This window comes from Corvus cornix, chromosome 5, assembly GCF_000738735.6.
Source record: "Corvus cornix cornix isolate S_Up_H32 chromosome 5, ASM73873v5, whole genome shotgun sequence".
In the NCBI taxonomy this organism is placed as follows: Eukaryota; Metazoa; Chordata; class Aves; order Passeriformes; family Corvidae; genus Corvus; species Corvus cornix.
In genome coordinates, this window is record NC_046335.1 from 11,561,756 (window position 1) to 11,574,741 (window position 12,986).

The 12,986-nt window shown below is 37.1% G+C and overlaps 1 protein-coding gene across 2 annotated transcripts in view; it reads right to left on the reverse strand.

The window, feature by feature from the left end:
• Window positions 1–12,986, reverse strand: part of WDR25 (WD repeat domain 25) — a 60,484-nt gene that overhangs the window by 5,864 nt on the left and 41,634 nt on the right. For both annotated transcript variants that reach the window (XM_039552793.1, XM_039552792.1), the window contains exon 4: window positions 10,440–10,570. In XM_039552793.1, coding sequence (XP_039408727.1) covers window positions 10,440–10,570 — 131 coding nt within the window. The remainder of the gene's footprint in view (window positions 1–10,439; window positions 10,571–12,986) is intronic.

Below are 12,986 nucleotides of genomic sequence, written 5' to 3' on the forward strand. Positions count from 1 at the left end.
TCTATGGAGAAATCACCATGCCTATTTCTTCACAGAGTTATAAAAGGAAGTCTATAGTTCATTAGTAAAGTAGAAAATGAAGCTATTTTGCAGGAGCAAAAATGAAAAATAAAATCCCAAACCAAAAAAAAAAATCCACAAAATATAATAGCTGCCTGGAATGAGAAATGGAAAACCATACAGAAACCTGACAGCTGTAGGAACTGCAGGAGAAGAATGAAGTTAAATTGAGGGGACTAGGCACAAAGGCAGAACCACCCCGACAGACTGAGGAGGCAGCTACTTAGCAGCAGGCACTCCTCAGAAGTGACAAGTCCCAACCAGAGAATCAGCAGGAGTGAGAGCATGGAGCAGCACAAGTGTAGGAACAGGGACAGAGAGCCAGAAACAAAGGCCAGTTAGTGCTGGGAAATGAAGAACAACAAAATAGAGCAATAAATGATAACAAACTTCCAAACCATTATTCGTGGTAGTGATTCTTTAATATTTTCTTATTTTAAAGATGAAAATCACAGACATACTCTTTAGATCTTCATCACCTAAAAAAGCCCCAATCTTGTGAAAAGTGGGTACATATCCATACATAAATTGTGTACAGCTTTGTAAAGGGTTTAGGCTTTGGACTTGTTTTTAACAGTCTTTGGGGCAACAGACATCTCTTGGTAAGAAGATACTGTGAAGTTGGTAATGTGCAAATACTTTTAATGTTTGCTGAAAACGTGTTGGGTTCTTACAAAAACTGCCACTATCAATTTAAACATTTTCACCAGTAATCATTAAATAATATGTTTGTCTGTTATTTAATAGGATATTTAACCAAATTACCTGTGTACCTTAGCTTTGCAACAGGAAACTGTCTATCAAAATTAGTACAAAACACCTTCTTTTTCTATATGTTTGATACATACCTCAGAAAAACCATGCTGTTTTATCTTCAAACCACATAGTAGGAACTGACTCAGAGAACAGTAAATTAACACTTTGAATAGCAGCTGGGAACTTGATATACATAGTATTTCAATTGCCCCATAAAGACAGCCTTCAAAAATAACTAATTGCAACATCCCTGCTCAGAAAAGTACTCATAATTAAACCTGCTTTGTTCTACCTTAGGCAATTAATTCATTATATGCCTGAGGAACTTGGCTGGGGAAAGCACCAGTTTGCCTGCCCTACTGGCTTTAGTTTGTTAATAACAGCTTCCGCTCTTTTCCTACTTGCAGATTTATCACCCATCAGCACTGGAAAACTACAGTCCACTTCTTCAATCTGAGCATTTTCTGGACACAAAAGAATTCATTTCAATGGAAGGCCTAATAGTTTCTGGTGTCAACACAATCCAACATAATAACAAAGCTTCTTCAATAAGACAAGAGTTCAAGGCTGCAGGCATTCTAAAAGAAAGGTAATTTAAGCAAATTAAATCAGTTTCAAACAGATTCTTATGGTCCTGGTGATTTGAAAAGCAAGTTGTGGTGCTGAATTCAAGGTATATATTTCAGATGGGTGTTCTATAATACTTCTCTGCATAAAGCACATACCATGCACATACTGGTATTCTGTTTACCAAGAAATCTCAAAGCCTCCACACGAGCAATTCAGAAGCTGCTATTTGCCTCAACTCTGTGGTGGTCAGCTGCAAACTGTGTGCAATGCACTTTACAAAAAACACCTCAAGTATTATGCCAGTGATAAGAAAGAAATGTGCTTTAACAGTCATTGTCCTGGGCATCAGGACAATCAACAAATCTAATAGGACTACAGCCAATATGGCTGGTCATCAAAAAAAACCCTTAATCAGTCAGATCCATGGCTTCCAACCTGTAAAATTCAGCATATTTTTTCTTTTATTTCTTGGCCTACCTTTTTAGATTGTGTGATCTGGCATGGACCTGCCACTTCCTACTGACATGTTGAGTAATTAATGCAATGGGGGACTGATTTAAGTTTCCTCTGTGAAACAGTACTACACCATTAACAGTAATAAAAAGTACATTTTAACTTAAAGAAAAGCTTATTTTTTCACTAAATAGATGGGGATTTTATCTATTGCAGTGCGAACCATTTGTGTCAATCTATTGTATTTCTCTTCATGCAGTTATAAAACCCCATTTTTCTTTTCTATGTAAGTTTTTTTCCCATTTGTAACTGCTCTGTTTTCTGAGATACAGCTCTAGATTATCAAGGGATCTTGAGAATAATTAAAAGGAAAGAAAGGCTGCTCAAGATGAAGAAGTGGTTAACCTTTATCTGGTATTGATCTCTAAGACTTCAGATATGAACAATGTACACCGTCTTTTTTTAAAGTCAATTTCAGATTGCTTGACAAGGCACAAGAATCTTGTGACGGAAATTGTCAACCATTTATTAGAAAAAGAAAATTATTTTCCCGTCAGATTTTTTTATTTAAAATTATCTCCCCATCTCAAATAGGGTAAGAAGTGAAATCTGCATATGGGAAAGATACAGGAAGATAAAGAATGGCTTTTCTGTGAGGAACTCACAGATCTTTTAGTAAAAAACAAGGAATTCTTACTACAGAAATGAGATGACTGAGGGGAATTTGAAAGAATTTGAAATAAAGTCTGAGCAGCATGGAGACAGCGAGTGGTTTCCTTCATTTATAAGACTTCAGACTACAAATGAGCAGAAGGCAGCTTCAAAACACAGAGAACGAGATGCTTCTTTCAAACACAACATATTTAAGCTGAATTCCTTGCTACAGGAAGTTGCAGATGTAAAGAGATCAAGGACAACCAATTCCACAGTGTGAAAACTCAAAGTGATCCAAGAAAGACAAAGAGGCAGGAAGCCCCCAAACTCTAAGTTAGAGAGGCCTGAATAACCATTGCTGAGAGTTGTGATAAAGAAGTTTGCTGTGCTTCTCTATTCTTAATCTTCAAAAGTGTATTGGTCACTGCAGGGGGTGTAAAATGTGTCTAGAAATGGTCTGAAACTGGAACAGCCATTCCCTGACAGCTTCTCACTTGAGTACTCCCTCTCCAAAAGAAGGACTATTTCATTCCTGGCTTGTTTCAGTCCCTCTGGGAGCACAGGAGTGCTTGTCCACAGACAGGTGTAGGATTCTCATCTGCAATGCCACCATACAAGGCTCCCAAATAAACACAGCAGACTGCTCCACCTCTGGGCCACAGACACAACGTGTGCCTTCACACTCAGAAAGGACCCCTGAATGTTAACATTTAAAATCAAATGCCATTATGCAAGTACAAATATTCCCTCACCATATTTCTTTGAACTTTTTGTCCATGGATTCAGGAAGGATTTCTCTGAGAAGAATAACTTGAGTTTTCTAAAGCACTGAATAAATCATCTTATTTTAATTACCTTGTTCTTCCTAATACCACCAGTACATGACAATGTATTGGCTGTTTCTATAGAAACCAGAAGTGCAAGCAGCTCTACCAGTTTCTACAGCCTTTTTTCATATTCATATGCTATCCAGAGACAAATTCATTAGGGTCTCCTAAATACATGCTACTTAAAATGACTGCATCTCATCTGAAAGAAATTGCAATAGAATGTTTCCAAGGAAACAAATGCAGTGCATTTGCACCTATTAATTTTTTTAACTGTGCTTTAACAGCTTGGGCTTATTTCTTTATAAATTCAAGTATGGAGAAATAGCTCAACAACATAAAAAGCATCTCTTTAATCTTTTTCTTTTTAAGCATAAAGTTGTAGACGATAGTTGCAATTTTGCAGCTAAGTAATGTTCAGAGTAATAAACAAAGATGGGGGGAGGGAAAAAACCCTGTTGTTACTCTGCCTTGAACTCTGTTGTTAATAAAAATTTTGCAGTTCATTTCAAAACTAATTTTAAAAGCTTGAAATAGGAGCTTCCACCATTTTTTCTAGTTAATTTGTTTATCTTATCTCATTTCAAAAGGGGGAAATTCTGTGTAAATCTTCAAATTTATGTTTTCCTTACATTTGCCTTGACTTTATACTAATCTTTTTTCAAACCTTCCTCAACCAAATTTTGTTATTAATCCCAAATGGCTGAACCTTTATATTTCTTTGTACTCTTTCAATTTCTAATAAATCATTGTATTTTTCCTGCATAATATTCTATCCCTTTTTTTATTGATTGTGCTAGCACAAGACTTTCTGTAACAAACATTTTCCAAAAATAAAATAATAAATGCTGTCTCCATTTAGTGTCATGTCTGAAGCACTTCATTAAATTCCTCCCAGTCAGTTTTCTTTCTTGAGACACCCCTTTTAGCCAGTTTTCTCATTATACTGTACCTAGGTTAATTCCTTCCTTCTCCAGCTTCTCTAATTGCTCTGTCAAAGTCCAACATCATAAAGTGACATCAAGTAAACTTCATACAATCGACCTTCACTTAAATCATATAAATTTTTTTTATGTTTTTTATTCCTATATCTGTAACTAATCTTTCCTTCAAAGTCTGTTCTGTGGCTGTCAGGTCTTATTTTACTGGGTCTCCTCTAGTTGATGCCCTTCTTCTCTTTCCCTCCTTGTTTAACATAAGCAGTAGATTTGCATTTATGGAGGTCTAAGAGCTTCAAATAATGCTTTAGGATCAGAGCCACAGCCCTGTCACCTTCCACTTATTCCCTCTCCAGATTACTGTGTGGGGCTTCATTAGGACTTGCTGTTCTGACAGCGATCACAAATAGCTCTTGCCAGAGCTCCAAAAAATCTCACTAGTTTGTGACACTAGACACATGAACATCAGCAGACAAGAGATCAAAACCAGACTCCATCCAACAGTTGAGGAAATTATTCCTCCATTTTTCATAGAGTCCAAAAAAATGTCAGTGATGTCCACTTTTAAAGTCCCTTGCATTTCTGTATGCACACAATAAAGAACCAGTTCCTGAATGCTTACAAAATGTTGTTTCATCAAAGCAGAATGTAAATAAAAGGTAAAATATGCAAATCTCAAAAATAATCATATGGATACATTTAGAAACTTTACATGAGTACATTCAGATGTAAGCTCTGACTGCTGTATGCCCTTTCACCAGAGCTAACAGCATCGCTGCTCTACACCACGCAAACCTTGCGGACACATGTAAATACATTGTTTCAATGCAGTTCAACCATTCCCCATATAATGAACTTCAGCTTCTTTAAAAGTATTTTCAGTTTTAGACAACTGCAGTTGTAGTCTTGCCCTGACAGTACATTGGCGTAAGCTTAGAAACCCAAATTACAAAGAAAAAAAAAAAAATCTGTAGTCATATTTACTTTAATGAACACATTAAGGTCCTTATTGCTGAGTTAAAGGATACAACCTTTTGTTCTCTTCGGCATTTCAAGGAATATTAAAATTTCAGGTAGAATAAGTGGTTGGAATTTATTTTGTATGCTGCCTGAAAAGCTCATGTAGATCAGCCAAAATGAAGGGTGACTGTGCTGGCTAGTGCTGAACATCTTAAGAAATTCTTCCACAGCTCAGAGAAAGGAAATGCTTCTAAAATACATAACTACTTTAAGGTCTTGGGGTTATTGCACATTTCTTTTTACAGGGTTTTACAGGGTTTATCTAGGTTCAGCTCCGAGGTCCAAAGATTCCCGTGGGGGCTGTTCAATATGATGCTCCCTCCTTGGTCAACACTGCAGATACTTTTTTTTCAAAACACAGCAGCTCACTTCCAAGTTTTCTGGTCTTTTCATAAAGTCTCTATAAACATTCTTCAAATTTTTCATAAATTTAATCAATGTGTTATACAGTAATATAAGATCTCCAGAAAAATCTCTTTACCAGAGAGACAAAACTGCGTTTAACACAAACAGAAAGAAATACCACTATAATAAATCTCCACAGGCTATTCATCTGCCTCTTTTATTTTTTTTCAGGCTTTGATTACTTGTGTCTGTAATTTTGAGATGCTGGTATCCCTTACATTTCACTGAGCAGTTAAAAAGCTGTTCCATCCATTCATTTCTCTGAAGTATATTGCTTAGCTTGATCTCAAAGAATTAAACTCCCTTATTGTTGTTTCATTCTTTATCTTGCTTAATATGCTACATTTGAAACTATTTTACCTATTTGCTCAACAGAACAAGGATAGCAATAAGTATCTTTCAGCATTCCTCTTTTTTTTTTTATATCTGCCTCTCTGATTAATAGCCTAGTGCACATTTCTGTCGTGGTTTAAACCCAGCCAGCAACTAAGTACCACACAGCCACTCGCTCACTTCCCTTGTACCATGAATGAACTGTCAAACTGAATTGAAAAGATTCATTTACACGTCAGCAAGGTTTGCATCGTGTAAAGCAGGGATGCTATTAGCTCCCCTAAAATTTCTCAGTGTTTTAGTAGCTGAGAGGCTGCCTCAAACCAACTTGATACATTTTCTCTGGGACTTGCATATCCAATTTTTGTACTACATTCAAATCACAAATAAATATTAGTAATTAATGCTCATAAATTCATGGCCCTGGTCAGAAGTACTAATTCTTTGAAATACCACTATCAGCTATCTTATGTCATTTTCCATCAGCAGAAAGCATCAATGAGGCACACTGGCATAAAGCAGCCCATTTAAACCACTGCATGTATGTGTAATTGGACAGTATTTTTGCAATTTCTAATCCTCTCTATCTCTGTTATGCTTAATGTTTTGCTCTGAATTTCCACGAAAAATCCCCTTATTTCCTGATATGCAATTATCATTTCGCCTCACAGTTCATTTTAAGAGATGCAAGAGGACAGCTTGTTAAAACACAGGAGTACATCCTAAAGAGTGACCCCTGAAACTGAATTACCAGCGAATGCTGAAACTGAGTTTTCAATGTGCAATGAGTAACAAGATTCAGATGCCTGATTTAGGGTGTCCACTCTATTGACAAAATATGCTGCAAAGCCTGAAAAGGCTATCGGGAGTATGATGAGAGAAACAAAAAGAATTAGTAGTTCACCCACACATCATTCCAAGCTGAATGTCAGATTAACACACTTGAAAGAATAGCCAAAACAAGAAAATCTTGTAATGAATTAGGATGAAAGAACTTGAAAGGTAGAAAAGCTGTTCGTGTCAAAATTGAAAAAAGTGATAAGAGGCTTTAGACATCTATTCCAGTTAAGAGCAAATGGCACTTATAAGAACAGGATAAATTTCAAAATACTGGCCAGGACACTATCCAGACTTAACTATGGCTATAACTGCATAAGATGGAAAAGATATGTGAATAAAGATAACAATATAAACTGAAAACAGGAGTATCTGAAGAATCCATTGAAATCCCCCAAACTAGGGAGCAGCCGACGTGACATACTGATGACACTGATAATTCATGCCTAACAAATTTATGGTTCTGTGCCTGAGAGTTTGAAATGTAACTACAATATTTTGCAGTAATGATGCATAGGTGAGACTAACCTCCATCTCAACACGTTTGTCTGTTCCTCGTTACTGCCTCATGTAAACTGTGTTCTCTCTATTTGCCTTCTCTCTTTTGCAGTTACACTGTTCATTGGTGAAGGACATGCTTCCCCTCTCCCGCCAGTTTTCAGGAACAGTTTCACTGAGAAGACTTTCCAAGACAGCCAAAGAGCAAACTCTAGTCCACAGACATGCACATATTTCTGTAGGTGGCCCCTTCTGCAGAACACCAGGCTGAGGTGGTTGGCAATATTTGGCAATCACAGCTTGGGATGCTTGTGCTGCTTTGCAACCTCTGTCCAGGTTAAGCATCATGTGCTGTTCCATGCCTGCTCCTCTTCACAAGGAACTGCATTCTGAATCTACTTTTATGCAGGTCTGAACTACAATCAGGTTTGCCAGACATATCAATTGACAGTTTAGCTGTGGTTAAACTGAGGCACTGTAAGAATTTAAAACCTAAAAGGAAGGACCTGCTTTAAGAGACACACATTTACTGTCCTCATTGCTTGGAATACAATACTGTTTGATACCTTGATTGGTGCCAAGGGAAAGCACTACTGAAATTCAGACAATTCACAAGTGGGAAAAAAGGGCCAAGAACAGCATTTTTCAATCCATTTGTCTTGGTGACACTGTGACTGTTCAAAGATAACACCAAAATACTGCAGATTGGCAGAGACACTAACAATGGGAGAATAACAGACCCAGGAGACAACTCAGAACTAACTTATGTAGCACAGGCACTAACATCTGTTATCTAGCCCCTTAGTTCTACTTGAGTCAGTGCCAATTTTGCATAGTCTTCAGATCTTGTCATCACAATCTCTGGTATCAGAACTGCTGAAAAAAAATCTTAATCAAGCATAAGTCTTGGACTGTAAATATCCATTATAAACAAATCTTCTGTTTCCTTGAAACTGAAGTGCCTTCTTAATTCTCAATATTGGAGAATGTGTTCTACCACCTCTGAAAAATTTCTAACATACTCCTCCACAACCATACACAACACCAGCACCGTCCAGACAGGCACATTTTTGCAACATGTTACTTCAGCCATTTGTTGCTGTAGAACAGAACCAGTTATCATTTTCCATCTGGAGAGACAGGGCACTCTAGACACACACAGGCTGGAAGCATTGCCAGTTTTGGCATGACCACGCTCATCAATCACAATTGATTTCAAATCTATAGAAAAATCACCTTCACAGATTCTCAGAGATAATCATTTAAAGATATGCACAGGCACAAAATCCATCATAAAGAAACATCATGGGATGAAAGAATTTCTCTGGCTTTGTACACAGCCAGACTATCGCTTGACTTTGTGTATAACTACACAAAGATTATTGGATTAGACTATTATTATTTTTATTATTGGAAAAGATTATTGGACCAAGTCAGAACACCTCTCAAAGAATATTTTGCCACATACATCTGCCATCTTCTCCTTGACTACAGTCAAAGACCCCAAATTTGACATAACAATCAACAATCTTTAAGCCTTAAAAAGATGATACCCATTGAGTTCCTGAAGCACCTTTTAAAAGTAGTTCAGCATACCATGACACACAGTGGGTTCTCCATGCTAAAAAGGACAGTGAAGTATTCAATTACAGACTGTACCTCCTCCCCACAATTAAGATCTACTGTTACGAGAATATCAAGAAAGAAAAACTGTATTCTCTATGTCATTTCCATGCTATGAAACCACTGCTCCTGCTCTTCAGGAGAAAAGACTTCTATTAGTCTTTCTTCAGAAGAAGAACAGGGAGAACAGTTAAAATGAAAAATCTCATTTCCTTTTTAAAAAGTTACATAGGTATTTTTTATTAAATGCATTTACATTTTGCAATTTAAAACTAGAACCATCTTCCTTCACAGACCTGTGCTTTGAGTATCTCTTCACATTCCTATCAAGGAAAACTAGCCATCATACAAGTATGATGGATGCAATAAATCCCATCCACAGCTTCCTACAAAGGTATTCATACTAACACTGTAACTCTGAAACTCACAGTAAATTTATTTTCATAGTAGCCTCAGATGTGGCAGTCTCAATATGTATTTACTAATGTTTTTCTTGTAAGAACTTACTCATGTGGTAGAGACCCTACATAATTAAATTCTTTTCTCAAACATCAGTGACAAATGCAACTGCAGCACAGGAACTAGATTGTTAGTTGCACAAGAATACTCTGACTAGATTGTTAGTTGCGCAAGAATACTCTGTGTCCTCAACAGAGCAACTCTCACAATTATTTCAGAGCTCTTCTGTTAGACCCCTCACACCTGAAACTCATCTCCCTACATCTCTCACCTATTATTCTTAGTGCATCAAAGGCAGAGACAAGGTTTGGCTATGCTATCTTACCTTTTTCAGGTCCCTTCTGACATCCTCAAGAACAAATAAATGGCTAACTATGATGAGCACGATCTACCCACAGAGAAATTCAAAGGAAAACAAAGAACTTTACAGTCCCTGCTTCTCCTTGAGCTGTTTGTGCATGAGGATCTTGCTTACCTTACACTTCTACTGGCAGAGTACAGCTCTGGTCTTACCTGAGCTCTGAATGGCAGCTGGGAGCACATTGTTCTTTGTGGTTCATGATAAAGTAAAAGCAGAGGCATATCACACCTCTGTGGCCCTTCAGGAATGTAAAAATTGCTCCAGGCTTCTATACAAAAGGTACAGGCACACATATCTGGACCCACATGTAACAGCTTGAAGAGCAAATTAACTCTACTGCTTCCTAGTACACAACTGCTTTTCACAATCCTGAAGTGAGCCATTGGCTTTGTTTAATTCAATTCGATGTTACTTATATCTACAGAAATAAAAAAAATAATATTTCTGTGTACAATGATCCTTATAGCACTTAAAAGATATTACAGAGGTTCATATCAACGAATAGGAACACAAATGCAAATGCAAAATACTTCTGAATAACATTCCATTGAATGACCAGTAAGTACATCTTGCACCTTAGTAACACACAGCACACACAACCTAAGAAACACTCGGAAAGAGAAAGAGAAAAAAGATTTCATTTACCTTAGAAGTCCTTGTATCCCACGCTTTAACTTCTGGGCTGAACCCTCCACAAATGAAAACATTTGACTCTGTAGGGTGGAACTTCAGTGCACTGATCCTAAATTCTGTTTTGCTGCTAAATATCTGCTTCCCTAAAATCAAGTGACAAGCAGAGATTAAAATTTGAGCAGAAAATGAAATATGTTATTCATTTCAACTTAGTTTCAAAGATATCAAGGTTGCCAAAGGTGAACATGCTTATATCTACATATTTCAAATAGCTGGGGCTAGTCTATTTAATGAAAAGGAGAGACAACTCACTAATTTCTATCCACATGAAACTGCTCCTGCTCATGGGCCTCTGCACTACTGACTGCTTCCCACTGAAAGGAGAGAACAAGTGGTTCCCACACTAAGGAGAGGAGCTCCACTGAGGTCGCAACTCAGACAACACACAGGAAGAAATCTACGAATGTAATGGTTGAATGTTTCCCTACAGAGAAGCCACAGTCTTTTTTTCCAGTGAGACAAAAATAACTAGAACAAAAAATTGTCTGTACAGAAATAACACATCCCAATCTATATTACAACTTTTAAGTTGTTTACCTATCTTTCTGTGAAAGTAGGAGTGAAACTTCATCTTGAAAGTAGGAAATAATTTGCGTATCACCATATGAAGGCAATAGCTGTTCCCATGGATACACTGTTGCCAACATTTAATTGTGTACACTAATCTCCACAGGACCCTGTGGTTAGTATCAATTGGATGGCCTGCACTTCTGAACACAACAGAATTCAGCTAGGTTAATTTATAGCACTTTTTCACAGTCCGCTGCTTCCTGTCATCCTAACAAATTCATGACATTACTGTACATTCCCCGAAATAAAATTTTTGGAACAGCAGTATGGACCAAGATAAATATACCTGCTCACTTTCACAATAACAACTGTGATTTATATTCTACATATCCCATATAAAGATCTACATTAAATAAAGTTACTGCTGTAAGCAACAGTGAAGGAGATACTCCAGAAGTAAAACAAAAAAAAAAAATCCTTTAAAATACTATGATAAAAGCTTCTTAAAATATTCTTTAATCTGCATTTTGTGCAAGGGTTGTCTTAAAAGAGGCTTTCTTAAACAATTGAAAATACTTTCAGCTAAAAACATTACTGACAGATGTAAACTCTTACTGTTAGGTATACAATACTGGAAATCATTCAAATAGATTTTTTTATCATGATCTGGGGCCAATATATTTGATTTCATCATCAGTTGCATTTTCCTCATCTGCTGAACTCAACTTACACAGTCAGTAGGCTAAGATCTGTAAAATTACTTATTTATTAAGTTTAAAGAGGAGAAAAATTTTACTTCATCACACATGCTCACCAAGAGAAAAGGCAGGGAGAAGAGATTACAGAAAGCCTATAAGAGAGGTGAGTGTTGTTCTATGTGAATTCTGGTATTTGTAGGGGATTTTTGTCCTTTTCAAATGATTCTCCACCAATTGCCTGCGCAAGATCTAAAGGGCCGCTCTGTCACTACTAAGTGAAACATTTAATTTCTTCAATAAGTTCCTTCCCCAAAAGGACAAAAAGTCATAAGGGAGGCAGAGATTTTCTCCACAAATCATATCTAACAGTGACCATCTCTCGCCATGGGAGCTTTCAGTACCCCAACAGCTACAGGGGAAAAAAAAGACTCCACAGGGAGTGGAAGAAGGAAGAAAGTATTAAAATCATCAGTTATAGGAACAACAAGATATTGATTGCTCTCAGGTACACCACTGCCAGGCATCATTTGGGAGGGCTTAACAAAAGCCACATACACAGGCATCTTACTCTCACCCACAGCACTTGAGAAAATACTGAATTAATCCTTGCAGGCCAACTGCTCAGTTTAACAGCACTTTGCTCCCAAAGGAATTTGTTTCTTACTAGTTCCCAGCTTAATAAAAACTCTGGGAGTATAATCAACAGGTTTTCCATGGGACTGCAGCCAGAAATTAGCAAAAATGCCGCCTACCTGTACTAATCCTGTCACACAGCTTTATAAAGGACATCAAGTGATCGCTGTTCTCCACAAAGTGTGTTGTCCAAATGGCATTAGACATATCCAAACTGATACAGTGTAACTCATCATTTAAGCTTTCATCAAACACTGGCTTTGCTATGTGTTTACCTCCACAAGACTTCTCAAAACTGCTTTTTTCTATAATAAATACTTGTGTTCTCTAGCCTAAGACAGGAGAAAGTCTGGTAAAACACAAGCAAAAAAGACGTGCATTTAGTTCAAGATGCATTTCATCTACTAACTACACGATCTGTTACCTTTTCCACAGAAAGATTGATTTAACATAATTTGTTATTAATTAGTCCATTTTTCAGTCTCATTCCCAACTGCTTCCAAGTAATTTAATCATTCACCTGATATTTTCTCCAGAAACTAAAATGCTCTAATTTCCTAATCTGTTTCCCCCTGTTTGAAAGAGAAGTGGGCACCAAATTTGCCCTTTTCTTGTCTTCTAGAGGCTGCAATTTATCCAAAAGCTCTCAGTGACAGTC